The sequence below is a fragment of the Sycon ciliatum genome, chromosome 7, assembly GCF_964019385.1.
Source record: "Sycon ciliatum chromosome 7, ocSycCili1.1, whole genome shotgun sequence".
Taxonomy (NCBI): Eukaryota; Metazoa; Porifera; class Calcarea; order Leucosolenida; family Sycettidae; genus Sycon; species Sycon ciliatum.
In genome coordinates, this window is record NC_088649.1 from 4133932 (window position 1) to 4160971 (window position 27040).

At 49.1% G+C, this 27040-nt stretch overlaps 4 protein-coding genes across 4 annotated transcripts; all 4 read right to left on the reverse strand.

Moving 5' to 3' along the window:
* Window positions 1–86: 86 nt before the first annotated feature.
* Window positions 87–4098, reverse strand: LOC135820780 (protein NLRC3-like). The gene has a single exon (XM_065333814.1). The coding sequence runs from the start codon at window positions 3802–3804 to the stop codon at window positions 709–711; it is 3096 nt and encodes a 1031-aa protein (XP_065189886.1). The 5' UTR covers window positions 3805–4098; the 3' UTR covers window positions 87–708.
* Window positions 4099–9343: 5245 nt separating this feature from the next.
* LOC135821518 (uncharacterized) lies at window positions 9344–9997 on the reverse strand. The gene has a single exon (XM_065334517.1). It carries the CDS (start codon window positions 9995–9997, stop codon window positions 9344–9346), a length of 654 nt encoding a protein of 217 aa, XP_065190589.1.
* Window positions 9998–10375: 378 nt separating this feature from the next.
* Window positions 10376–10924, reverse strand: LOC135821520 (uncharacterized). The gene has a single exon (XM_065334518.1). It carries the CDS (start codon window positions 10922–10924, stop codon window positions 10376–10378), a length of 549 nt encoding a protein of 182 aa, XP_065190590.1.
* Window positions 10925–11118: 194 nt separating this feature from the next.
* Window positions 11119–11640, reverse strand: LOC135821521 (uncharacterized). The gene has a single exon (XM_065334519.1). It carries the CDS (start codon window positions 11638–11640, stop codon window positions 11119–11121), a length of 522 nt encoding a protein of 173 aa, XP_065190591.1.
* Window positions 11641–27040: the final 15400 nt, after the last annotated feature.

Below are 27040 nucleotides of genomic sequence, written 5' to 3' on the forward strand. Positions count from 1 at the left end.
CACCACACACACACACACCACACACACACACACACACACACACACACACACCACACACACACACACACACAGAAACAAACTTGAAGTACACTCGTCATAGAATTCTAATACCAACTGAATGTGAAATCTCACTACTGAGGAAATAGTGTTCGATTTCAAGAAACATATCTACATCAACATTCTACGTTTGATATGATTCATTTTCAATCTTTTTGCCAAGTTTTTATAAACCAAACATGACAAATTTCATCAAATAATCTACAAACCAGAGAATGACACAGTGTATGTACATGTGCAGTGTTCATGCAAAGAAATGTTCACACCAATTCTAGGAAAAAAGGCATGAACAGTAGTGAAAAATTCATTACTACATATTCTTTCAAAGACAAGTCCACAATTACCGGAAAAAATTACGAAACGAAAATATGCATTTACAGGGTCCAAAGTTCAAGGTTCAAAGGTCAAAACAGTGAGTCCTGGTATTCTCTGAAAATGAAGGGGCGAATGACCAGCCGAACACACAAGCGTACAGACACACATACGCACAAATGCACACTCAAGTATACACACGTACATGTACACGCTCAAGTATACACACAGACACGCATGTACAAACACACACCCGCGGAAGCACTAGCACGCATGCACACACGCATGTTTCACTCCAAAGAGGATACACAGACGGACTGTATGAATCCTCTCACCTCCTCATTCCTCACTCTCACTATCTCCTTCATCGCCGTACTCGTCTTCTTCTTCTTCTTCGTCATTCTCCACTTCGTCGTACCAGCGAAACTGCTTGTACTGCACATTCACATCATCTCTGGCCATGGCACTTAGAGCTTCGCGCAGCCGTGGAGACACTAGAGCTCTTTCAGGCATCCACAGCTCCTTCAGAGATGAGCAGCTCTCGACAGCGGCGGCGAACAGCTTTGCTTCGTCGTCAGCATCTCGGAAATCATTCCTCGCCATTCTGAGCGAGAAGAGCTTGGGCAGACTGGGCAGCAGGGACGCAAGCACCGGCAGAGCTCCTGACGAGAGGCAGTCGTCGTCCAGGTACAGCTGCGCTAGGCGTCGGCACTGACTCAGCTCACCACGAATGGTTTCCAGGAAATCTCCAGTTAGCTCATCGCGCTGGAGTGAGAGGAACTCCAAACTCTCGTGTTGCTGTTGAATGATACTACTGACGATCGTAGCCGAGTTCTGCTTCATCCCAACCTTGGGCAGCACCAGCACTCTCAGCCTCAGTGCTCCTAACAATGGTGCTAGCTGGGTTAGACCTTCCATATCCAGTACGCAGTCATCGAGACTGACGGCCTGGAGATCTGGGCAGCTGCTGCAGACTGTGGTGATGACGTCAAGGTTGACTGCTGGATCGGTGCACTTTTGACCTCCAAAGTCCACTCCCCGCAGTCGCGTACAGCGGTGTGTGTTGCTGTGGACGGTGGCCATAGCATTGCTGCTGAACAGGTTCATGGCTGTGTAGAGTAGTCGCAGTGTTGACGTGTTGGATGCGATACACGCTGCGATATGGGCCGTGCGACGATCTGTTAGGTTGTTCAGTTGCAGGTTGATGATCGTAAGATTGCGTAGTAGAGCCATGCCATCAGCCATGCATGCGTACCCGGTATCACCTATACCACAGATGTACAGGCTGATGCTGGTGATGAACTGGTGGTGGTGAATCATGACTGCGTTGATGGCCTGGCAATCGGATGGCGAGAGAGGAACGCGGTCGAAATCTACTCCGTGCTGCTTGATGATGGCTTGTATGCTGGGGATGTCTTCGATTCTGCTTTGCTTGTTGTTGACGTGCTCCGCGAAGATCCGGAAGGCGTAGAGGATTCGTTGTCTTCGTTCCGCGGCACTGACGTTGTCCTGGGCTGCGTTTGGCTGAGCTGGTTCGTCGTGTGGATGAACTGTAGGCAGATTAGACGTGGGAGTGACGGTGAAGCATCGAATGGCCGATCCAACTCCGACGTTGGTTAGGCAGTCGTGCAGCATCTGTGTACTGGCACTGGGCACGCAATCCGTCCACATGGGTAGCAGTGAACGGACGAAATCCTTGCAGGTGATTTTGGTGACGGTCGGGTCAATTTCTTGACGGACCACTTCAGGAGCAGACAATGCCAGGCCGATCCTGTCGCCTATCAATTCTTCTGCAAGACGCTCCGCGTCTTCCAACAAAAGACATGAGGACACGTGGTCGGCCCATTCCATGATGTGGTCATGCGTTGTGAAGAGAAAACATGTGACGCTGTGCCCTTCTGCTCCTGTGACGTACTTGCTGTCGTCGTGTGGCTGAGTGGAGGGTGTGGACTGCGGATTGACAATGGCTTCAATCAACGCATTGACGGACTCACTGTCCAGCTCAGTGGCCAGTAAGCGCCAAAACATGTTGAGGCTGCCTGTGAATGCTCCAAGGCGCTGTACAAGCCAAGCGACGTCAGCTGCATTCGGACTGCGGCTAGCGATGTAACGAGCTGCTAGAGCTTCCTGAAGTGCCAGGTGGCTAAAACGCCATTGCGGATGGGCCCGTGAAAGTGGCTTATCACAGGCAATGAGAAGACCGAGTGACCGAGCTGCCGATGACAGTGCAAACATGCTGAAATCAGCCTCCGTGAAGACGACCTTCCGCCGGATGAGCATGTGGAAAGCGAACTTGGCGAGATGAAGAAGGCTTTCCTGCATTCCATCAGGAACATCGTTCATCTTCTCGTAAGGTTTAGTCTTCTTCAGGCCTTTCTCCGTCTTTGGTTGAATGACATTGAGAATCATGGAGTTGAAGATCCTGCCTAGCGTATCCGGTATGTCTCGCTGGTTGGAATAGAGCTGGCATATGCTGCTAGCGTACAGTGGAGTGCGCATGATTGCTGCCAGTTGAGGACTTCTCTTCAGCTTGTCCAGGAGACTGCACGCTTTCTCAGCTGAGAGGACCTTGCGGACGTACTTCTCTAACTCCTTCTGCTCGAAGCCCAAGAGCTCGACGCTTTGGTGGAACACAACCTCTGGGTTGTGGATGAGATTCATTGCTTCCGTGGAATGGCGTGATGTTATGATGAGGCGAATACCGGGCAAGCGTTTTCCGGCGATGACATCCTGGACGTACTGGCTGCACTCGTCTAGTTTCGTTTCGTCCAATCCATCGAGTATGACGCAAATTCTCTCTGGATGGGCTTTCACGTATGCGCAGATCTCAGATTGATCAGTACCCGAGATGATGTCGTGACTCCTCAATGCCAGAAGCTCAGCGGCACACGTAGCTTGGCGCACGGAAGGCAAGCGGAGTTCAAGGGCGAACACCAGAGCCATCTCTTGCCAAATGCGACCCAGTGCCCAGTCGTAAGGACCTTTCTTGGTAAACAGACACGTCTTCCCCCCACCAGCGCAAGAGAGGGCAATGGTGCGGAACGTTTCCCTCCTCCTGGCTAATCTCATGGACTTCTTGGCTGTGAGGATGTTGGCCAGCTTTATTTTGCACAGCTTCTTTGCAGCTGAAGCAAGGGAGTGTGCGAGCTGCTCAATACCAGCACTGCTGCCTAATTTGTCAGCATTCAGCTGCTGCATTCTTGCACTAAGCTCTTCAAGTGGGACAACATGCAAGTTTGCATAGATCTCATCCATGTTCAAACTTCTCACCTCCTCTGTGCTGCTGTCTTCAACCAGAGTGCGGACATTGGTGTAGATTTCACATAGCGAATCCCGCAGCTCTCTGACAGCCTTTGGCAGCGAAGCCACCCTCCATCTTTGCTGTCTCTTTGTCTGAGGTCTGCCCTGGTTTGGTGATGGGCAAGATCTCTTCATGGTAGCCCACAGCTGCTTGAGCAGCCGCAGCTACAGTTGACGGTGACTACACGACTCTAAACTATCAGCAATAGACCTGAGTGTAACAGGTGCACAGATAGGAATTACTAGAACAAGCAACTAACCAGCACACACATCTAATCTATAGCTATGGCTGGTGTGCACCATGTATCATATTCTTCTTCAGTTTTCTGCTAGGAGTGATATTGTTGACGGTCAGTTGATAATTACATTCAAACTCTGACAAGCACACGGCAGTCTTGCTCTTGTTACTACAACAGCACTACCACTGTACTACTACAGCTGTTGGCAACACCAGTAGCTACTATTCTACTGTATGAGTGTGTGCGAGTAGGTTCAACGGTTTTTCCCTTGCTACTGTAACTGTCCTGTTCTATACTGCAACACTCTACAGCACTGTCTACTGTAGTGCATTGTGTGTGTGTATGTGTGTGTGTGTGTGTGTCCCGTCTTCTGAGCTTTTATCTTGGGTAGACAGCCTCTGGCGTCACAAAGGCGTCTCTCTTGTCATTAATAGAATGCACCTGTCATGATTGACCAGCAGCAGACATTAGACAGCCAACTCAAACTCACACCACACCTTACACAGTAGTTCATGTGATGTATAGTTCTGTAGCATGAACAGCAGTAGCACAACGCGTGGCAGTTCTGCAGTGCTACTAGTAGTACTGGTGTCAGTGTCTTTAGCAGCAGTGTTGTCATCAGTATGACTGTGGCATTAGCCCAGGCAGCGATAGGAACAAGGACTGGGTGAACAGTGGTAGTATCCGGTCAAACGGATCCATAGCTTGTCCTTTGCATTGCTCTGGCCAGCAATAATGTGCATCCGCGGTTCGCACTCTGTCTGAACATACACCACCGGTCGGTAATGACTCTTTTGAGCCCAGGGAGTATGTCATTGCAGAGAACCGTTTCTCAGCAGGACCCGTGGTGCATGCATATAACTCCTTGATCGGTTTCTGGGTATCGATCTGTTTACAACTCCAGGCACTGATTGAATAAAGAAAAAAACCACTCTCTACAGTCTGGACTCGGATGGAGAGCCAAGGAGAAGTTTATAGAAAAGAAGAAAAGAAAAGGATCAATGAACTACAAGTTCCGCTATAATGTCCACTAACACCACCAGTTATTAGCAATCCGTTCTTGTGATAACATTGCACGACACTGACCGACGGTACTGTTACTGACTTTTCATTGTGGAGAAAAAAAGAATTAAAGGAGAAGAAGAAGAAGAAAAAAGAAAGGAAAAATCGTGGTCACGGCGAGAAGAAAGTTCTTAGCAAAAAAAAGAAAAAAGGATAAAGGAGAAAAGGAGGAGACAAATCGTGGTCACGTGGCCAAAGCTGGAGTAGCGGCAGGACACAGTAAACACGTACTTGTGCTTACATATCACAAGAACAGAAATAATAATAATAATAATAACTTTATTAGGATGACCCAAAGGCTGACCGCCTATCGTGGGGTCCGTCGCATTGAAGGATGATGGTACAAGAGAGTGCAGATTGGGAAGGGGGGGGGGGGGACTACAATGAACAGGGTAACGGCATGCCAGCAAGTAGACCTGAATACTGACAAGAATGTTTGCGCAGCTCTCTCTTGAATACATGGACAGAAGATTCCGAAGTCAAGCATGCATGAAGCATGGGCCATGCCAGGGCAGAAGCGGGAGACACCGACAGGAAGAGAGAAGAGAAGAGAGAGAAATCGAAGCCTTGCACACACACACACACACACACACACACACACACACACACACACACACACACACACACACACACACACACACACACACACACACACCACACACACACACACACATACACACACACACACACACACACCACAAACACACACACACACACACACACACACTTGTGCACACCACCTCAGACCTGCCCATCGCGGAAGCGATGATAGCGAACAGCTATGTTAGACATAGCAACTTGTGCTGGGATTACACCATTCAACAGCTTGCAAGGCTGATGAATTGACCGCCACTATCTTTAGCCTGGTATCCACCACACAGCTGATTGAAGTGACTTTTTCTGGCCAGTGAATCCCTATTTCTCATTTTTCCATTTTTTTCTTCTTCTTTTTTTTTCTACACACACACCACACCACATACCATGGACCTATATATAGGAAGATCCTCACCTCCTCATCGGAAATCACGCCACAAACCCTGCCCCTGGATGACTCCATCACTGAAAGCAGCTATTAAAGTCAAGAGCGATCTCTACAGCATCTACCGGAAATACCCATCCCCTACAAATTTCAACAAATACAAACACCAACGTAACTATGTAAAATGCCTTTCCAGATCCTGCCATCGCTGCTACATCCGCAACCTCCGTGCCACGATATCTCCCACAAACCCTCGCCTCCCATCCCTCCCTGTGCTCATTCGTCAACTGCGAAATCCTACCAGCGCCCGGGTCATACCTTCGAAGATGGTGGGCCCCAATGGTCGAACAAGCACCTCTCCGGCATCCATTGGCAACTTATTGAACCGCCACTTCGTCAGTGCTGGCTTACAGGTTGACCCCGATGCTCCTATTCCCACTATTTCCTCCCTACCTCCACCAGCAACTACATTGCACTCCCTGATCATCACCTCATTGACTGTTCACAAGTATATTGCAAGACTGCCTCTGAACAAATCCCCCGGAGCTGATAGGATCACCAATGAGATCCTCAGGAAACTGAGCTACTCAATTGCCCGCCCACTCTCCATTCTTTTTAACCTTTCCCTCTCCTCCGGCACATTCCCATCACGATGGAAGTCAGCCACTGTCATTCCAGTGTACAAAAATAAAGGCGACAAGAACAACCCGTCTAATTACCGACCAATCTCCCTCCTCTCCTGCGTCTCCAAACTGCTAGAGAGAATAGTGTTCGACCGCTTGTACGACCATATCTCCCCTCTTCTTCACCCCGCACAATCTGGCTTCCGCCGTAAGGACAACACATCGATGCAATTGTCCCTGCATAATCCAAGACCTCTGCTCCCTAAAAGACCAGCGGCAGGTCTCCTGCATCTGTTTCTTCGACCTCTCCAAGACCTTCGACACCGTGTGGCACAAGGGCCTGATCGCCAAACCTCGTGCCCATGGTGTCTCCGGCTCCCTACTCGCCTGGATAACTAGCTACCTCTTGGACCGAAATCAGTGCGTCACAGTAAATGGAACCTTATCTGACCCCGAGTCTGTGACATCCGGAGTGCCCCAGGGCTCCATTTTAGGTCCCCTGCTCTTCCTCACATACGTTAATGACCTCCCCTATTCAATTCCCAATATTTCTTTGTTTGCAGATGATACCACTGTCCTTGCTTCCTCCCCATCTCACGCCACCCTGTACCCCAAAGTTCAGACCTGTATCAACGACATTGTTCACTGGATGAGCACTTGGTACCTTAAGCCAAATGTGACCAAAGCCGAGCTCCTCCTTTCCCCCCCCCCCTCCCACAGATCCAGTGCCTATCTTCCACTTTCCCGATGATCCCGGTCACCCTATCTCTGTAGCGCCCCACCATAAACACCTTGGCATTGTCATAGATTCCGCCGTCTCCTGGTCTCACCATGCTGATCATGTGTCGTCCAAAGTATGCCGATCTGTCGGCATAATGTCAAGTCACTTGTCCCATTTGCCCCAAATTTGCCGGATTAATTTTTATAAATCATACATTCTTCCCCTCTTCGCGTACGGCTTCCCTGCCTGGTCCACCATTAACAAAACCCACATAGGTAAATAAGAAGTTCTCCATCGCCGTATACTGCGCATCATATTTCGTACTGATCGTTATATTATCACAAATCTAGACTTGTATGCTGCTGCATCCACTACCACTCTGCAACATTACCTTGATGCTTCCAAGTGCACCCTGGCACATTCAATTTTTCTTGACCAGCACCCTGCTCATTTACAGTCCCTTAGTTGGTTCAATTCAGGTGGCACCACCCGAAGCTGCGTTCGTCTCCTCCTAGCTAGGTCTACCTATTCTTAAATTCCCCTTTCTTTTCCTCCTACTCCACGTGGCTCCAACTGCCTCCCCGTGTTAGACAAGCTCCAGATATGCCCAAATTCCGTACCCTCGTCAGACAGCACTTCAGTATCTCCCAGTAAACAAAGTCACAGTCACCACTTCCGCTGCATAGCTCGCTGAGCATCCCATTGCTTTTTAGTTGCTAATCCCTTCCCACTTTGTGTACGTGCTCTTCATTTTCTTTTTTTCTCTTCCGTGGCTGGTCTCACCCTCTCCTCAATTCAATTGGCTGTCTTGACATGCCACGAGGTGCAGAAATAAATAAATAAAAAAAAAAAATACTCCGGCATACACTGGCTGTTGGTAACTACCCTACACACACACACACACACACACACACACACACACACACACACACACACACACACACACACACACACACGCACGCACGCACGCACGCACACACACACACATATTTTAAACTACAACACACACATATTAACAATGTCGGCCGGGTAGACACTGCCGAAGCAGAATGTTGGCGGAGCCAAGTATCTACAAGAGTCTGCGTCCGAGGGACGGCGACCGAGGGCCCTGAGTAGCCGGAAATGAGCGTGGCCAACACCCCGTTTATTCACTTTATCAAAGCAAATTAGTGATGAGAAATGGGAGGTGGGAGGGTGAAACACTACGAGCAAACAAGAATGATCGTCGCACAGAACGGATCGAAAATATATAGCAGAGCAAACCCTAGCAAGACATGCAACGATGCATGCCACCCACGTTGAGTTACAAGCAAGCGCCATCATAACACCGCCAAACCCACCCACGTTGAGTTACAAGCAAGCGCCACCATAACGCCGCGCATCGGAGGCCAGCGACACGCATGAACAGAGAACGTTCAATGTCACGTAGAGAGATGCATTCAATATCATGCAGAGTGCCAAGCCGCACAGAGACCATAGCCAGCAGCAAAGCGTGAGCATGCAGTAACAGCACTATCAAACATAGCAGCATAGATTGAGCGGTAGCAGAAAGCTGCGTGCACCCATTAATCTGCATTATCACCATAATGCTACATTAACAACAACACACAGCAACTTGCGGTATGGGGGAGTGCCGGCCAGCGGAGTGAGAGGCTACGGACAGAAATACGTAGACACTGCCGGAGCAGAATGTTGGCGGAGCCAAGTATCTACGAGAGAGGATTCAGGGTCGGCCGGGTAGACACTGCCGAAGCAGAATGTTGGCGGAGCCAAGTATCTACAAGAGTCTGCGTCCGAGGGACGGCGACCGAGGGCCCTGAGTAGCCGGAAATGAGCGTGGCCCATAATGGCCGGCAATTCCCGCACCGAAGAAGCCACGAGCGCAGTTGTGCAAACAGCAGGAGAGCTAGAGGTCGCCCAGGGTGGAAGGTAAGAAGTAAGGTAGAGGCAATAATGGTTCGTGCATTGTCTCAGCACGAAATATAGTATCAATGAGGCCATCGCCAAGAGTCCATGCAACACACACATGATTACAGGGCACATTACACAATTAAATAGGCCCACTGTGAAGAGCCATAGGAACAGACAGCAGGTCCGACGGATCAGTGCGAATGTACCTCAGAACACAGTCACTTTGCCACCTACCCATAGCACGGATTTTCCACACAGGTACGCCGTTTGCAGCAGCCGTTGTCGCCGCACCAATCCTGAAGGAGTGGCCACTATAATCAGCCACATTACTCACCCCGGACAACTGCAGGAGGGCTCTCAGTTTAGCAGTGAAGCGACGGCGAGTCAGCGGTGCGCCTGACTTAAACCGGAACAAGGGCCGCAACAACGGCGGCTTACTGCGTGACAAGTACTCGACCATGGCAGCAACGGGACAATATTGCGGCGTTGCTGGCCCGATGTATAGGGTCATGCCTCTGGCAAACGGGTCCGTCTTGGACCGCTTCACAACAAACTGCAACGCGGGCTTACCACCATGGTATGCGATCTTCACACTATCGCCGGCAGCATCAAATCTTGGGTCGAACGGTGCGTGATCGCTTACAGTAAACTCAGCGCACCGCAGGAAGCCGTGGAACGCCAACAGGATTGCGGCTTGCAGCATAACGCGATCGTCTGGAGTAGAAGTCGGGTCATTCCGCAACCGGTCCACAACTGACCGGATCAGATCACTTGTCAGTGGAAGACGGGTCATGGACGGAGCAGTGCCCTTCACTCTCTTAATACCCTTTTAAAAGCATGCGCGGTAGCAGGGTAGCGCCTGTCGTAGGATCATCCATGCCACACTCGAGATGCAGATTACGAACGGCCGAGATGTAATTGGCCACTGTACCCGGCTTCACAGACCTCGCCAAGTAGGCCGCAAAGCTCGATAACATACTGTCTGTGGCCGGCAACGGGTCCCATCGGCATAACTGGCAGAATTGCCGGTAGCGCTGTTCTCCATAACGGTATGCTGCCCTGGTAGATGGCGCAATGGCTAGGGACGCGTATCGGGCTGTTTCGCTGCTTAGTCCCAGGAGGGAAGGGGCACTGGCGTGTCCGGGCCCTGTCGAGCCCGCGGGGCGAGCATTCAAAATTCCTGCATTTTAAAACGAGAGAGGGCATCCGCAATTGCATTAGACTTGCCAGGCACATGACGGGCTACGACACAGAAGTTATGCCTCGCACACACAAAGAACAGTTTGCGGATGAGGGCCATCACAGGTGGAGACTTTGACGTGCCCGAAGCCAAGCAATCAACCACGGCCTGATTGTCGCAGTGGAATGCTATGCGAAGCCGGCACCACATATGTCCCCACGTGGCACACGCAACGAGAATAGGAAACAGTTCCTTGTACTCAATGGACAGGTCCATGGTGTCTTGCTCCCAGCGGCTGTACATCCACCTGCCCTCGTTGGCATAATAGGCGCCCCATCCAAGGGTGCCACTAGCATCAGTGTATAGACCTAAGTCGGTACTGGAAGTCTCGGCCTGGTACAGGAAGAACGACTTGCCATTCCAACTAGCTAAGAACTCCTGCCACCACAGAAGGTCCTTACGACAGTCGCTGCTCAAGGTAATTCGGTAATGCCGAGGTACCTTGCTGAACTTCTTAGCGGTGTCCCATAATCTGCGCATAAACGTGCGGCCCGGAACAATCACCTGCGCAGCAAAAGAGAGCTTGCCCAATAGAGAGACGAACTTTGCTGCGGGGATAGAGCGAGTTGAGCTAGCATCGAGGACGAGTTGTTTAATATCGGTTAGCTTATCATCTGGTAGCCGAGCTTCGAACCGCTCGGAATTCAACGTGATGCCAAGGAATGTCAACTCCGTCACAGGGCCCTCCAGCTTCTCCACCGCAAGGGGAACGCCGAGGATGTGAAGGCTTCTTCAATAATAGAGCGTTGCTTGGACGCGAGGGACAAGAAAGGCGCAGACACAGAGAGGTAGTCGTCCAAATCATGCATGATGATCGGAATGGCGAACTGGTGACGCAAAATCCACTCAACGGCTTCCGCAACCTGGTTAAAAATGAACGGGCTAGAACGCAGACCAAACGGTAACACCTTCTCGAAATAGTACTGGTTCTGCCAATGAATGCCCAACAGCGGCCAGTCATCAGGGGAGACTGGAATGAGCCGGAACGCGTTGCGGACGTCGAGCTTCGTCAATAGGGCGCCGCGGCCCACTGACATGATGGCACGAACTGCATCGTCGACGTGGATATACCTCAAGCTGAACTTGTCCGCTGGTATGCCGTCATTTACGCTGGACCCTTCCGGTGCCGACAGATGGTGAATTACACGAAGACGACCGTTTTTCTTCGGAACAATGCCAAGCCCAGACGACTGCATGGGGCTAAATGGTGGCGTGGTAAATGGACCAGCTGTCATACCGTCCTTGCAGCAGCGTTGGAGATAGTCCGAAATATGTTGTGAATGAGGAGCTGAAGAGGTGAGATTCGGGGCTACTACAGTCTTACGCTGGCCCTCAAAGCCGACAGAGAAACCGTAAGCAAGGCCGTTGCATACATAATTGACGAATTGCTGATCAGGATGTGAAGCAAGCATGGACGCAAAACGGGAAACGTGCAGAGGCGTATGGACAGAATGTACAGTATTATGCAGTGTGCGGTGGATGGTGGCCTTAGTGTCGCGCTGGACACTGAAGGCTGGCATGACGTTGGCAGCCCTATTGCTTGGGTTTACCACCCGCCCCCGAGCTGGTGGTGTTACCCTTACATTGGGAAGCTGGGTGGCGACCCCGACAGATTTGGCAGATGTGGGACCTGGAGCAAGGGCCGAAGCACCGACCCGCATTGAAATTGCGGCAGACCGATTGTCCTGGGGAGGCTGAGCCCTTGGAGTTACTAGCGAAGCCGGAAAACTGTTGGTAGGACTGTTGGTAGGGACGAAAAGGACAGCGTCTAGCAAGACATGCAACGATGCATGCCACCCACGTTGAGTTACAAGCAAGCGCCATCATAACACCGCCAAACCCACCCACGTAGAGTTACAAGCAAGCGCCACCATAACGCCGCGCATCGGAGGCCAGCGACACGCATGAACAGAGACACGTTCAATGTCACGTAGAGAGATGCATTCAATATCATGCAGAGTGCCAAGCCGCACAGAGACCATAGCCAGCAGCAAAGCGTGAGCATGCAGTAACAGCACTATCAAACATAGCAGCATAGATTGAGCGGTAGCAGAAAGCTGCGTGCACCAATTAATCTGCATTATCACCATAATGCTACACACACACACACACACACACACACACACACACACACACACACACACACACACACACACACACACACACACACACACAGACCATTGGACCATTGGGCGCCCATCGCCGGAGGCGATGATAGCAATGCTACAGCAGGACCCATAGCAGCTTGTCCTGGGATTGCACCATTCGGGAAGCGGACACCATACAGACCTCTCTTCTATCGTCCAAGAACAAACATAAACGTGATTCAGTGGGTCCGTCGGTTGACCCTGCTAGGCGTTTTGCAGATTATGTCACCGCGGGCAAAGTGGGCAAGGCGCTCCGTGGCTTGACAAGCGGTGATGATGGAGGCGTGCATCAGTTGGACGACGAGATTGACGGACGCACTGTCCGGGATATCCTGAAAGACAAACATCCACTCGCAGAGCCGATGAGCGAGGACGCCGTTATTGGTGGTGATCCACCTGCTCCACCTCATCCGATCTATTTCAGCAGCCTTGGACGTCAGTCGATCAAGAGTGCAGCGCTCGGTACGCAAGGTGCTGCGGGGCCGAGTGGTGTTGACGCCGAGAACTGGAGGCATTTTTGCGCTAGTTTCTCTGACACCTCCCAGGGCCTTTGCGATGCACTAGCATCGTGTGCAAGGCGTTTAGCCTCCACGTACGTGCACCCAGCATCTTTGTCGGCTTTCACTGCGTGCAGATTGATAGCGTTGGACAAGCAACCCGGTGTCCGGCCGATTGGAATAGGTGAGGTCGCTCGACGCATTATAAGCAAGGCCATCCTCTCCGTCGTAGGCCAAGCCGTTCAGGAGGCGGTTGGGTGTATACAGCTATGCGCTGGCCAGGATTGCGGTATAGAGGCGGGAATACATGCGATGCAGCAGGCCTTTGAGCTGGATGACACCGAAGGAATTCTGATGGCGGATGCAAGTAATGCGTTCAACAGACTAAATCGACAGACTTGCTTAAGAAATGTTCGGCACTTGTGTCCATCACTTGCTACCGTTCTAATTAATACCTACCGTGATCCAGCTCATCTCTACGTGGACGGTGAAAGTATCCTGTCGCAAGAAGGGACAACACAGGGTGATCCCCTTGCAATGTACATGTACGCGTTGGGAATAATGCCCTTGATACGTTTGGCGGATGAGGCGGGTGCGGTGCAGTCATGGTTCGCGGACGATTCATCCGCTGCTGCTCGTCTTCGCAGACTCCGTCTATGGTGGGACATAATGGACAAGAGAGGACCGGCATATGGATATTACGTAAACCCAAAGAAATCGGTCCTTGTCGTCAAGGAAAGGTGTTACCAGGAGGCGACTGAATTGTTTCGAGACACTGGTGTAATGATAACGGACGAGGGATCACGATATCTTGGCGCAGCAATCGGAAGGGACAGCTTTCTTCAAAGCTATATCAAAACAAAGGTGGACGAATGGATGGGGGAACTGAAGAAGCTAGCAGTATTTGCACAAACCCAGCCGCAGGCTGCGTATTCTGCGTATGTGACGGGCCTCAGGGGTAGATGGGCGTTCCTCTGTCGTACCATGAAGGTACCCGAACCCATGTTCCAACCGCTGGAGGACATTGTGAAGTCTGAACTGATTCCCACCTTAACTTGCCGTGCACCCCCAGGCGACACCCTCCGACGGCTTATGGCTTTGCCGTGTCGTCTGGGTGGGCTCGGTTTGATTAATCCTGTGTCCCTATGCCAACAATACGACTCGTCGGTTCGGATGACCAACCCTTTGTCTCAGAGAATCTTGTCAGGGGATGACTCCATCGGTAACTCGGTAGTGTTAATCAGATCGGCCAAGAGAGACGCCAAGGCATCTTCTCGACGTCATCAGAAACTGGAATTCGACGCGATATCGGGCAGTGCGTCGGAGTCGCTACGACATGTCATAGACGTCGCGAAGGAGAAAGGGTCGTCGAGCTGGCTGACGTGCCGTCCACTTAAGAAATATCATTTTAATTTAACAAAGGGAGAGTTTTGGGACGGACTCTGCCTCCGTTACGGATGGACACCGGCCAGGGTACCGTCACACTGCTCTTGCGGCCAAGAGGCAACTGTCGCGCATTCCCTGTCGTGCCCCTATGGAGGGTTTCCCTCCATTAGACACAATGGTATTCGGGACGTCACGGCCCGGCTGCTGGACGAGGTGTGCACCAGTGTGTCCATCGAGCCCTTGCTGCAACCGCTGACGGGGGAGCGTCTTCGCTACCGGACCGCAAATGTGGAAGACCGTGCCCGGTTGGATGTCGCTGCCAATAGTTTGTGGGGCAGTCGTTTTGAGCGTACACTTATTGATATACGGGTTTTTAATCCTCACTCACGCTCAAATCAATCTGCACCACATACTATTGTGTATCAGCGACATGAAAAAGAAAAGAGAAGGCACTATGAGGAGCGGGTGAGGCAGGTTGAGCAAGCCTCCTTTGTTCCGGCGGTCATGTCAGCCAGTGGCGGAATGGGTCCAGCATCAACAGCACTGTACAAACGAATTGCTCATCTGTTGGCGGAGAAGAGGGGTGAGCATTACTCTCATGTTATGGCATTTGTTAGATGCAGGATTTCCTTCAGCCTTCTGAAATCCTGTATCATGTGCATTCGCGGTTGTAGGCGTTTAAATTTTGGTTTGAAATTTGCACCCTCCTGCGGAGCCCACGCTGCTTTGGCAGTGGCGGAGGCTCGCTTGCCGACGTAACCGTCGGAGATCATCATGAACAATGGACTGACTAATTATTCACTTGTCCTGTCTTTATAAATAACATGTTATTGCATATGTTCTTGGTTTAGTTTTTGGCCTTTTTCGTGCTTTGGAGTTGATAACATTTTCCTCACTATCGAATAAGACCTGCAGGCTGCTGCTGCTCTCCGTTCTCAAAAAAAAATAAAATAAACCATTCAACAGATTGCAAGGCTGAAGAATTGACCGCCACTATTCAGCCTGGTCTACACCACACAGGTATGAAGTGGCTTTTTCTGGCCAGTGAATCCCTACTTTTTGGTCCACACACAAGAAAGCGAAGGTATAACAAGAAAGTGAAGGCATAACAAGAAAGTGAAGGCATAACAAGAAAGCGAAGGCATAGCAAGAAAGCGAAGGCATAACAAGAAAGCGAAGGCATAACAAGAAAGCGAAGGCATAACAAGAAAGTGAAGCCATAACAAGAAAGCGAAGGCATAACAAGAAAGCGAAGGCATAACAAGAAAGCGAAGGCATAACAAGAAAGCGAAGGCATAACAAGAAAGTGAAGGCATAACAAGAAAGTGAAGGCATAACAAGAAAGCGAAGGCATAACAAGAAAGCGAAGGCATAACAAGAAAGCGAAGGCATAACAAGAAAGCGAAGGCATAACAAGAAAGCGAAGGCATAACAAGAAAGCGAAGGCATAACAAGAAAGCGAAGGCATAACAAGAAAGCGAAGGCATAACAAGAAAGCGAAGGCATAACAAGAAAGTGAAGCCATAACAAGAAAGCGAAGGCATAACAAGAAAGCGAAGGCATAGCAAGAAAGCGAAGGCATAACAAGAATGCGAAGGCATAACAAGAAAGCGAAGGCATAACAAGAAAGCGAAGGCATAACAAGAAAGTGAAGGCATAACAAGAAAGCGAAGGCATAACAAGAAAGCGAAGGCATAGCAAGAAAGCGAAGGCATAACAAGAAAACGAAGGCATAACAAGAAAGCGAAGGCATAGCAAGAAAGCGAAGGCATAACAAGAAAACGAAGGCATAACAAGAAAGCGAAGGCATAACAAGAAAGCGAAGGCATAACAAGAAAGCGAAGGCATAACAAGAAAGTGAAGGCATAACAAGAAAGCGAAGGCATAACAAGAAAGCGAAGGCATAGCAAGAAAGCGAAGGCATAACAAGGAAACGAAGGCATAACAAGAAAGCGAAGGCATAACAAGAAAGCGAAAGCATAACAAGAAAGCGAAGGCATAACAAGAAAGTGAAGGCATAACAAGAAAGCGAAGGCATAACAAGAAAGCGAAGGCATAACAAGAAAGCGAAGGCATAACAAGAAAGCGAAGGCATAACAAGAAAGCGAAGGCATAACAAGAAAGCGAACTTTTCTCTACAGTCTGTACGCCATTGCCGAGCCACCGTGCCCACAGCAGAGTCGTGTGTGTTTGTGTGTGTGTGTGTGTGGTGTGTGTGTGTGTGTGTGTGTGTGTGTGATGTGTGCGTGTGTTTGTGTGTGTGTGTGTGTGTGTGTGTTATGTGGAGTGAAAGTGTACCATAGAGACAGAAACAAACCATGCGATGAAGGGTGATGTTGGTCATGCTACTAACCAAAGAAATCTGTATACAAATTAGTACTCATAAAAAGGACACACTTCAGGCTCAGAGGAAACTGTATTATTAATTCATGAATACTTCCAAGTTCAATGGAAGAGCGACTAGACCTTGCTGAAATGTTCGTGGTGTTGTGTGCAGTGCTTTAAATTAAAAAAATTACATGTAGAGGCTTCAGCAGTCATCAGTGTGCAGTGTTTGTATTCAATAGGTCGTAGAGTATTCACTGGTTTGGGGGAAAAATGCAAACGGGCATTGTCTGAAGAAAAAATGACTCTCACTACCATGACTGCATGCATGAGGAGTCGATTGAGGACTCGAACCAGGCGTACTGATGACGTATGAGTGGATGACTGATTGTACATGTCAGATTGGTTTTTTTGCGGACAAAGAAAAGTAAAGAATGGTTTATACGGTTGTCGTGTCGTATAGTTTTGACTTGAGTCTTGTATGATCGTACTACGATTAGTAGCAATGGAGTAGTGCCGGTAAGGGTTGGTTCACATAAGCAAAATCGGCGCCGCAAGACATCGGCGGTGAGCCAGCTTCCGATCCGTTGCGCATACGGTTCGAGTACCAAATCTACTACAAAGTAGTACAGAATGTGCCCAAATGCTACGACAGGTTTGCCAATTGAAGCTTGAATTCTATGTTTCTTCAGTAGTTCAAGGTCTTTTCGTGATGGCCACTCGGTGCTACCTTTTACTGGAGATCATGAAAATACTTCTACACATTTTATTGCAGTCTAGTAAGCGATGGTGTCGAAATTATGCTTGCAAACGTTGGGGAAGTCACAAGAACTTGCCAATGTATCCATCATATTTTTTATTTGTTTCAATTGTATTTGTCTCATAAGTTGCACAATGGTCAAGCAGATCATCCGAGAAGGACGGGCTGGTATGCTGACTTATTTGCCAGCTTGAAGCGACTACAAGAATGGCGAACGGACCTCCTCTCTAGCTTCAATTTAGGAAAATTCAGGACAAGTATTGGTTTGATAATTTGACAAAGTCTGGCTCCCGGCAGCCGGCGATCACCGGCGCGAACGGTTCACAAACCACTTTTGGTCAAAATTGTACGGGATCGGCGCCGGGGCAGATCGCAAGAGTTGGGCATGGGCACTGTCCAACTTTGCCGGCGGTCCCTTGCGATATTTTACCGTATGATTTTGTTACGACTGCACGGGTTCACACAATCGCAATGCGCCGGGAGAGGTTGCAAGAAGCCCACCGCCGGTGACTCCCGGCGCGTACCGGCGATATGTGAACCAACCCTAAATTATATTAAATATTATGCTCCTTGCGTACTATTGCCTGGTATGACTACTAGTACTACGACTCTCTACGAGCGCTATTTGCGGTAGAAGTACAACAATCATATTGTTAGATTGACAGCATGGCACAAGGTTGAATAAGTACAATCATGTACATCATTCTACATACAATGACGTAGTTAGGACAACGGTTGAACCTGCATAGCAAGCCTTCGCCCTGGCCTGGCGGGTTGGGAGCGTGATAGAACTGGTATCACTATGGACTGGTCCATGGAGCTAGGTCGTTGGTGATCGTAGATAGGGAAGGCCTCTTTTACGGGCAAAGCAAAGCACAATCATCACCATGTATCAGTACAGTGAGTAGTTAAACCCAACACGAATGGTGATCGTAGATGATCTACTACTACTACTACTAACTCATGACTGTAGTAACGATTGTGTGTTGTACGAGTAGATCTACACATGACGACCAGGTTATTTTAAAAATTTACTTTTAAAAATCGACTCATACAGTCTTGCATTTCTTAGTAAACCTTCCGGCGCTAGCGGCTCGGGTTAGAAGTGCGACGCCGGCGATGTCCGATAGACGCGATTGAACATTCTCGTAGTGGACCAGCACGGCTAGCCATTGGCGGACTATGCTCGGCCAATCGTCAAATTATGCTTTTAAAGGGGAAGTATACCCTAAAATCAAATTTTCACCAGTTGTAGTCTTCGGGGTGCTGAGTCGAATGGTCTTGGTCCGAGGAAGCTGCGACGCTCCTTTCCTACTTGAATCCCAATCGAACTCGCGCACTTCCACCGAAACTGGGTGACTGCGCCCTACTAGATGGGGATTTGTATGCAAAATGCCACTAAAAGCGCCATTTCGTTCTTATAAAAGCACGGATGACCGCGATTGGCCCATATGTTGTAGTCTTTTGGACGCTGAGTCGACTAGTTTTGGTCCGAAAAGGCTGCGATGCAGCGCTCCTCCTTTATTCCCAATCGAACATGGTTGAACAAGCGGTCACGTGCTCCTGCGTACACCAGTCACCTGGTCACCGTGCCTGCAGGGTACAACTTACTAGCCTGTTTGACCTTTTTTGGGTGCAGTCCTGTCACTCGAGTTGAACTCGAGTTGAACCTTGGTGTGAAAGTTGTCGCCTGCTGGCGCGGTGACCAGGTGATTTGGGCACCCAGGAGCACGTGACCGCTTGTTCAACCATGTTCGATTGGGAATAAAGGAGGAACGCTGCATCGCAGCCTTTTCGGACCAAAACCAGTCGACTCAGCGTCCAAAAGACTACAACATATGGGCCAATCGCGGTCATCCGTGCTTTTATAAGAACGAAATGGCGCTTTTAGTGACATTTTGCATACAAATCCCCATCTAGTAGGGCGCAGTCACCCAGTTTCGGTGGAAGTGCGCGAGTTCGATTGGGATTCAAGTAGGAAGGGAGCGTCGCAGCTTCCTCGGACCAAGACCATTCGACTCAGCACCCCGAAGACTACAACTGGTGAAAATTTGATTTTAGGGTATACTTCCCCTTTAATCATGCCACAATTATGCCAACAAATATGCTGAATTATGCTGAATTATGCTCGGTTCCACTATGTATTCACGCTGTACATATGTAGTACAGAGCCAACACAGAACACGTGGAAAGAGGTGAACCATAGACGAAAAGGACGGCAGGACAAATTCACGGACAGCGTATCCAAAGCTCTGCGGGCTACTATAACCTCTCGATACGTGAAGGAATCACCTAACACGGAACCTGCTGATCCGTGCGTCCTGACAGGGGTGGTGCCCATCAACAAACTGGTGCTCTACGTTGGAAGCATCAACAGCGGTTGCAACGCTCACTCCATCAGAGACTGGTGCGAAGCGAGGGACGTGGAGGTATTAAATTGCTCCGTCATGGAGTCCAAATACCTTGGCACATCGTATGCCAGAGTCACTGTGGCTGCAGAACATGAAGAGCGTGTACTAGACAGAGCCTTCTGGCCCGAAGCCATCAGCCACTCAGTACGCAAGTGGCGTTTTGCGGACAGCCCCAAAGTGACGAAGCCAGCTTCCAATGCGTAACCTTTATCCCTCCTCTTCCACTTCAACCCCTGCGCCTCTCAACGCTCTTGCCCCACCTTTCTTCCCCCATTCTGTACATGCTGCTACTCACCGACTTACAATCTGTGTCCTTAATGCTCGCTCCATAGCAAACAAGTCTGGCGAACTCATTCAAATCTGTGAAGATCACACACCCAGCGTAGTATGCATCACAGAGACCTGGCTAACTCCCACACAAGCTTTCCACGTGCCACACTATGAATGCTTCCGTCGAGACCGACCTGTTTTAGAAAATAGACAGAACCGTGACCCACACAGGGGGTATGGAGGAGTTCTAATCTTAGTTCGTGAAGGTCTGTGCACTTCCATTGATCAGCTACCGGATTTTCAGCAACCGGGCTTGGAAGCGCTAGCACTTCGGCTTACACTCGCTGAACATAAGCTTGTCTCACCTTCTGACCTGCCAACAACCCACCTAACAGTAGCCTGTATCTACCGTGCTCCTTCCCCGTCGACGGATGACTTCTCGACTTTTCTCGACCGCCTCCAAATAGCCCTGCAATCAACTCAAAGGAAGCCGGAAGCCCTTGTGATATCAGGCGACTTCAACTGTAGGTATTCCGGCTGGTGCTCAACTGACCAAACGGATGCACAGGGTCTGAGTCTTGACAACCTCTTCTCATGCTATAATTTGACCCAATCGGTAACCTTTCCCACCCACCTCCGCTCGAATGGACTTGGCAGCTGTCTAGACCTTATCGCGAGCAACATCCCTAACCAACTCAACCACATTCAACACCTGGCTCCTCTTGGCGCATCAGACCATGCCGTCCTGCTGGCTGAGTTCTCCTCCTCAAAGTCTTCCCCCACAGCAGCCAGCACCTGCCGTAGCCCACCATCTACACAAAAATACAATGTCCTGAGTGCCACGGATAACATGTGGAATGCCATGAATGTTTTTCTCGCAGCTGTACCCTGGTCTCAGGTCCTTGCCTCCCACTGCATCGACACGGCTGTCTCCGCATTCACTGACATCCTTGAAGGTGCCTTGGACCTATATATAGGAAGATCCTCACCTCCTCGTCGGAAATCACGCCACAAACCCTGCCCCTGGATGACTCCATCACTGAAAGCAGCTATTAAAGTCAAGAGCGATCTCTACAGCATCTACCGGAAATACCCATCCCCTACAAATTTCAACAAATACAAACACCAACGTAACTATGTAAAATGCCTTTTCAGATCCTGCCATCGCTGCTACATCCGCAACCTCCGTGCCACGATATCTCCCACAAACCCTCGCCTCCCATCCCTCCCTGTGCTCATTCGTCAACTGCGAAATCCTACCAGCGCCCGGGTTATACCTTCGAAGATGGTGGGCCCCAATGGTCGAACAAGCACCTCTCCGGCATCCATTGGTAACTTATTGAACCGCCACTTCGTTAGTGCTGGCTTACAGGTTGACCCCGATGCTCCTATTCCCACTATTTCCTCTCTACCTCCACCAGCAACTACATTGCACTCCCTGATCATCACCTCATCGACTGTTCACAAGTATATTGCAAGACTGCCTCTGAACAAATCCCCCGGAGCTGATAGGATCACCAATGAGATCCTCAGGAAACTGAGCTACTCAATTGCCCGCCCACTCTCCATTCTTTTTAACCTTTCCCTCTCCTCCGGCACATTCCCGTCACGATGGAAGTCAGCCACTGTCATTCCAGTGTACAAAAATAAAGGCGACAAGAACAACCCGTCTAATTACCGACCAATCTCCCTCCTGTCCTGCGTCTCCAAACTGCTATAGAGAATAGTGTACGACCGCTTGTACGACCATATCTCCCCTCTTCTTCACCCCGCACAATCTGGCTTCCGTCGTACGGACAACACATCCCTGCAATTATCCCGCATAATCCAAGACCTCTGCTCCCTAAAAGACCAGCGGCAGGTCTCCTGCATCTGTTTCTTCGACCTCTCCAAGGCCTTCGACACCGTGTGGCACAAGGGCCTGATCGCCAAACTTCGTGCCCATGGTGTCTCCGGCTCCCTACTCGCCTGGATAACTAGCTACCTCTTGGACCGAAATCAGTGCGTCACAGTAAATGGAACCTTATCTGACCCCGAGTCTGTGACATCCGGAGTGCCCCAGGGCTCCATTTTAGGTCCCCTGCTCTTTCTCACATACGTTAATGACCTCCCCTATTCAATTCCCAATATTTCTTTGTTTGCAGATGATACCACTGTCCTTGCTTCCTCCCCATCTCACGCCACCCTGTACCCCAAAGTTCAGACCTGTATCAACGACATTGTTCACTGGATGAGCACTTGGTACCTTAAGCCAAATGTGACCAAAACCGAGCTCCTCCTGTTTCCCCCTCCCACAGATCCAGTACCCATCTTCCACTTTCCCGATGATCCCGGTCACCCTATCTCTGTAGCGCCCCACCATAAACACCTTGGCATTGTCATAGATTCCGCCCTCTCCTGGTCTCACCATGCTGATCATGTGTCGTCCAAAGTATGCCGATCTGTCGGCATAATGTCAAGTCACTTGTCCCATTTGCCCAAAAATTGCCGGATTAATTTTTATAAATCATACATTCTTCCCCTCTTCACGTACGGCTTCCCTGCCTGGTCCACCATTAACAAAACCCACATAGGTAAATTAGAAGTTCTCCATCGCCGTATACTGCGAATCATATTCCGTACTGATCGTTATACCTCAAATCTAGACTTGTATGCTGCTGCATCCACTACCACTCTGCAACATTACCTTGATGCTTCCAAGTGCACCCTGGCGCATTCAATTTTCCTTGACCAGCACCCTGCTCATTTACAGTCCCTTAATTGGTTCAATTCCGGTGGCACCACCCGAAGCTGCGTTCGTCTCCCCCTAGCTAGGTCTACCCTATTCGTAAATTCCCCTTTCTTTTCCTCCTACTCCACGTGGCTCCAACTGCCTCCCAGTGTTAGACAAGCTCCAGATATGCCCAAATTCCGTACCCTCGTCAGACAGCACTTCAGTATCTCCCAGTAAACAAAGTCACAGTCACCACTTCCGCTGCATAGCTCGCTGAGCATCCCATTGCTTTGTAAGTTGCTAATCCCTTCCCACTTTGTGTACGTGCTCTTAATTTTCTTTTTTTTCTCTTCTTCCGTGGTTGGTCTCACCCTCTCCTCAATTCAATTGGCTGTCTTGACATGCCACGAGGTGCAGAAATAAAAAAATAAAAAAATAGAGGATTGAGAAACCACGCATACACACACGGCCATGCCCTAAGCATAATTGTTGTCTAAACCGAAAGATTACGCCGGAGCATAATGTTTTGACGAAATCCCAAGATTATGCCAGATATTATGCCGGCATAATCCGCCAAGGGCTAGGACAAGGAGTCGTAACTGGGGTATTTAAAAAAAACATCTGCAGGCTTTCTGACAAAGCTGCATTATGCCCCTAACCACAATTTTTGTCTAAACCGAAAGATTATGCCGACCTTACACGTTGGAATCCGTATTATGCCGGAGCATAATTTTTTGACGAAATCGATTATGCCAAATATTATGCCGGCATAATCCGCCAAGGGCTAAGCACGGCAGCCGGCAGCTCGTACTCGCTACTCGTAGATCTACTCGTACCATGTAGTAGTAGTACGTAGTAGTAGTAGTAGAATTTATTATTTTGATGGACTCGTACCACAACAGTCAACACGAACATCACTCTGATTACATCGGATCGCAGACTACTACCGGTAGTACCAAGAGTACATAAACCTTATGTACTCTTGGTAGTACCGGTAGTACCGGTAGTACCGGTACTACCGGTAGTTCAACGCTCTTGCTACAACAGTCCTGTGCTGCCCAATACTTTTCGCCCAAAATCTGACACCTTTCACTGCATGCTTGGTCACATGGTGCGAATGTTTCCTGCAACTTTTGAGCTTTTTGAAAATATGGATGCGATTTCAGCAACTATCACTTGTTTTGGCACGGTTACGAACAGCATAAGTTGCGAAAAATGATGGCATCTTTGTAGTAGTAGTAGTAGTAGTAGTAGTAGTAGTAGTAGTAGTAGTAGTAGTAGTAGTAGTAGAATTTATTATTTTGATAGGGAAGGCCCTACAGACGTTGCCGTCTTGTTACAGGGAACCCTAAGTGCTCTTTACAGAGCGAAACAAAAACGGATAGATGCTCAACCTGACGACACGAGACAGGCAGAGAATTCCACCTATCAGCGCCAAGGAAAGAAATAGAGAACATGCCATATCTAGTGGTAGCAGCGGGCAAAGAATGTGAAGAGAATGATTGCCCTCTAGTGCGCCTCTCGGTGCAAGTAGCAGCCGACTGGAGGGTGAACATTGAGGAGAGAAGAGGACTTGTAAGCTGATGAATACAGCGGAAAACAAAAATAAAAAAAGCCTCAAGTTGAGACGAGATTCGAGGGAGTATAACTAAGCGTGCCGCAAAACAAAGACAGTCGGGGTACGGCGAGGGAGACCAAACACCTGTTTCATGCTGATATGACTTAAAGTAACAAGGCGAGAGTATAAAGATGGTGTAAGACAGTGAGCATACGAGTTGCTGGCGTATTCAATAGTGGATTGGATGAGGGATAAATAAAATATTCGCTTAGTTGTGTGGTCTACTGTACGGCGGCAGCGGCGGAATGCTCCTATCTTCTTATAAACAGATGTACATACATGGTTGACTTGATCCTCAAAGGTGAGGTGTTGGTCAATAATGAGGCCAAGATAACGCGCTGTGGCAGAAAGTCGAATATCGACACCACCGCATGCAATGGTAAGATCCGGCGGAAGAGGCAGAGCCTTCTTCCGAAGCACCATGAACTTCGTTTTCTGGGCATTCAAGATGAGACCAATGCTTCCAAGGTACGTATTTAGTCTGTTCAACTCACTTGTCAACTTGTGCTGAAGTTCTCCAGTAGACTGACAGTGTATATAAAAGGCGATATCTTCAGCATACTATTGGGACTTTGGGAAAGGGCTACCAGCAGGAAAGGTGAACAAGAAGATTTAGATTGAAAATTTTCTGTGGAGTTTGACTTGTATGGCATGGCGTAGTGGGTTAGTTATTTTGCATCTAAAATATCTAGGAAAGCAGCGGTGTTTCCAATATACAGGTAAGGCCATGGATTTAAAGGCGTTGACATGCAGTAGTAATCATTCACTATGATGCAGCCTGCTGCTAGGTTACAGTAATACTGCTAGTGTAGAATCCCATGAACATGTAGAGGAGACGGTTTCAAATAGAACATACTAGTAGGTTGCTAACCGGAACGGTCTAAATACTCACTTTCTCTCTTGGTATTTTGATTAGAAACGTATGTCACAGTGAGACTACGATGTGTTTTACTAAGCGCCAAAATTCCATGGCTCTGCGATGACCAGAAGCGCCATACCAAGCATTTGAGTTTTCGACGTGTTGCTTCCCACTGCGACTTGAGTTTTACGTCTTTTGAAAAATCAACTTCTTGTCGCAGTTAAACAGCGGCTCGCCTCTCGCCAATAAAGAACCGAATACCAATGAAAACTAATGGAAGCACACAGAAGGCTTATTGGTGCTCTGTACTGGCCGTCGTGGAGCCATAGCAATTACCTAATTTCAGACCCAGAGTGAATTTGACGGGCACTCTAAAACCTGTCCGGTTTGGAGCCACCTCTGTAAACACCAAAAATTGAGGGCAACTTGGAGGCAACGGGCCAACACAAAGGAGGGGCTCAGATCGATCGACTCTGGCATCAGAGCAAACTTCAACATGCCACCTTCCTCCCACAAACATATTTCGAGTGAACAATCCATACTAATGATCGGATTGAGTCTACACAATTTTGCTGTCAACACGTTCCGGTATCGAACCGTCGCCTCTACAATGTAGGTAATGTACAGTGATGAACAGTGATGAACAGTGATGAACAGTGATGAACAGTGATGAACAGTGATGAACAGTGATGAACAGTGATGAACAGTGATGAACAGTGATGAACAGTGATGAACAGTGATGAACAGTGATGAACAGTGATGAACAGTGATGAACAGTGATGAACAGTGATGAACAGTGATGAACAGTGATGAACAGTGATGAACAGTGATGAACAGTGATGAACAGTGATGAACAGTGATGAACAGTGATGAACAGTGATGAACAGTGATGAACAGTGATGAACAGTGATGAACAGTGATGAACAGTGATGAACAGTGATGAACAGTGATGAACAGTGATGAACAGTGATGAACAGTGATGAACAGTGATGAACAGTGATGAACAGTGATGAACAGTGATGAACACGTTTGCATGAGCAGGCTGTGCCGTTCAGTTCAGTGTCCGTAAAATAATTAATTTATGTCTAAGGTCCATAGCGCAACTCTGCGTGACAATGAGAGCATTTTGACAATCATACTCTAGTCTCTTCTCTTCTTCTTTGATGCTGAGTAGAAGTAGATGCTGGTTGGACTTTTGGATGCTCTGGTTGGAGGAAGAGGCTTGCTTGGCTGCTGAGTTGCTTGGTTGCTGTTTGGTCTGGAGCTGACTGGGCTGCTGTTATATCTTCTGGTTGGCTGAGTTGGCAGTGTCCTGCCATTGGATGAAGTCCTGGTCCAGGTCTGGTCTAATCCTAAGCGCTAGGGCTGGGTTGTGCGTTGCGTCTAGCTGGATTACCTACATCGCTACATCGCTGCATCACGTGCTGGATCACGCGCTGGAGTGGAGTGCTCGCGCCTCTGTTCACACTGGTGGTTTGTCTTCACGACGCTATTTTCGCGACTTGCTGCGGCCGTGTCTGCGGTAATCTGGTGCAAGATGAGCCTGGGTGACGTTGTAGACTTAGCCATTCTCACTTTCGAGGAACTGCGAGGTTTAGCTCGGCGGCATA

Coding starts and splice junctions, on each gene's coding strand:
- LOC135820780 (XM_065333814.1), bottom strand. CDS start 3,804: ATGAAGAGATCTTGCCCATCACCAAACCAGGGCAGACCTCAGACAAAG.
- LOC135821518 (XM_065334517.1), bottom strand. CDS start 9,997: ATGACCCGTCTTCCACTGACAAGTGATCTGATCCGGTCAGTTGTGGAC.
- LOC135821521 (XM_065334519.1), bottom strand. CDS start 11,640: ATGCAGTCGTCTGGGCTTGGCATTGTTCCGAAGAAAAACGGTCGTCTT.
- LOC135821520 (XM_065334518.1), bottom strand. CDS start 10,924: ATGCGCAGATTATGGGACACCGCTAAGAAGTTCAGCAAGGTACCTCGG.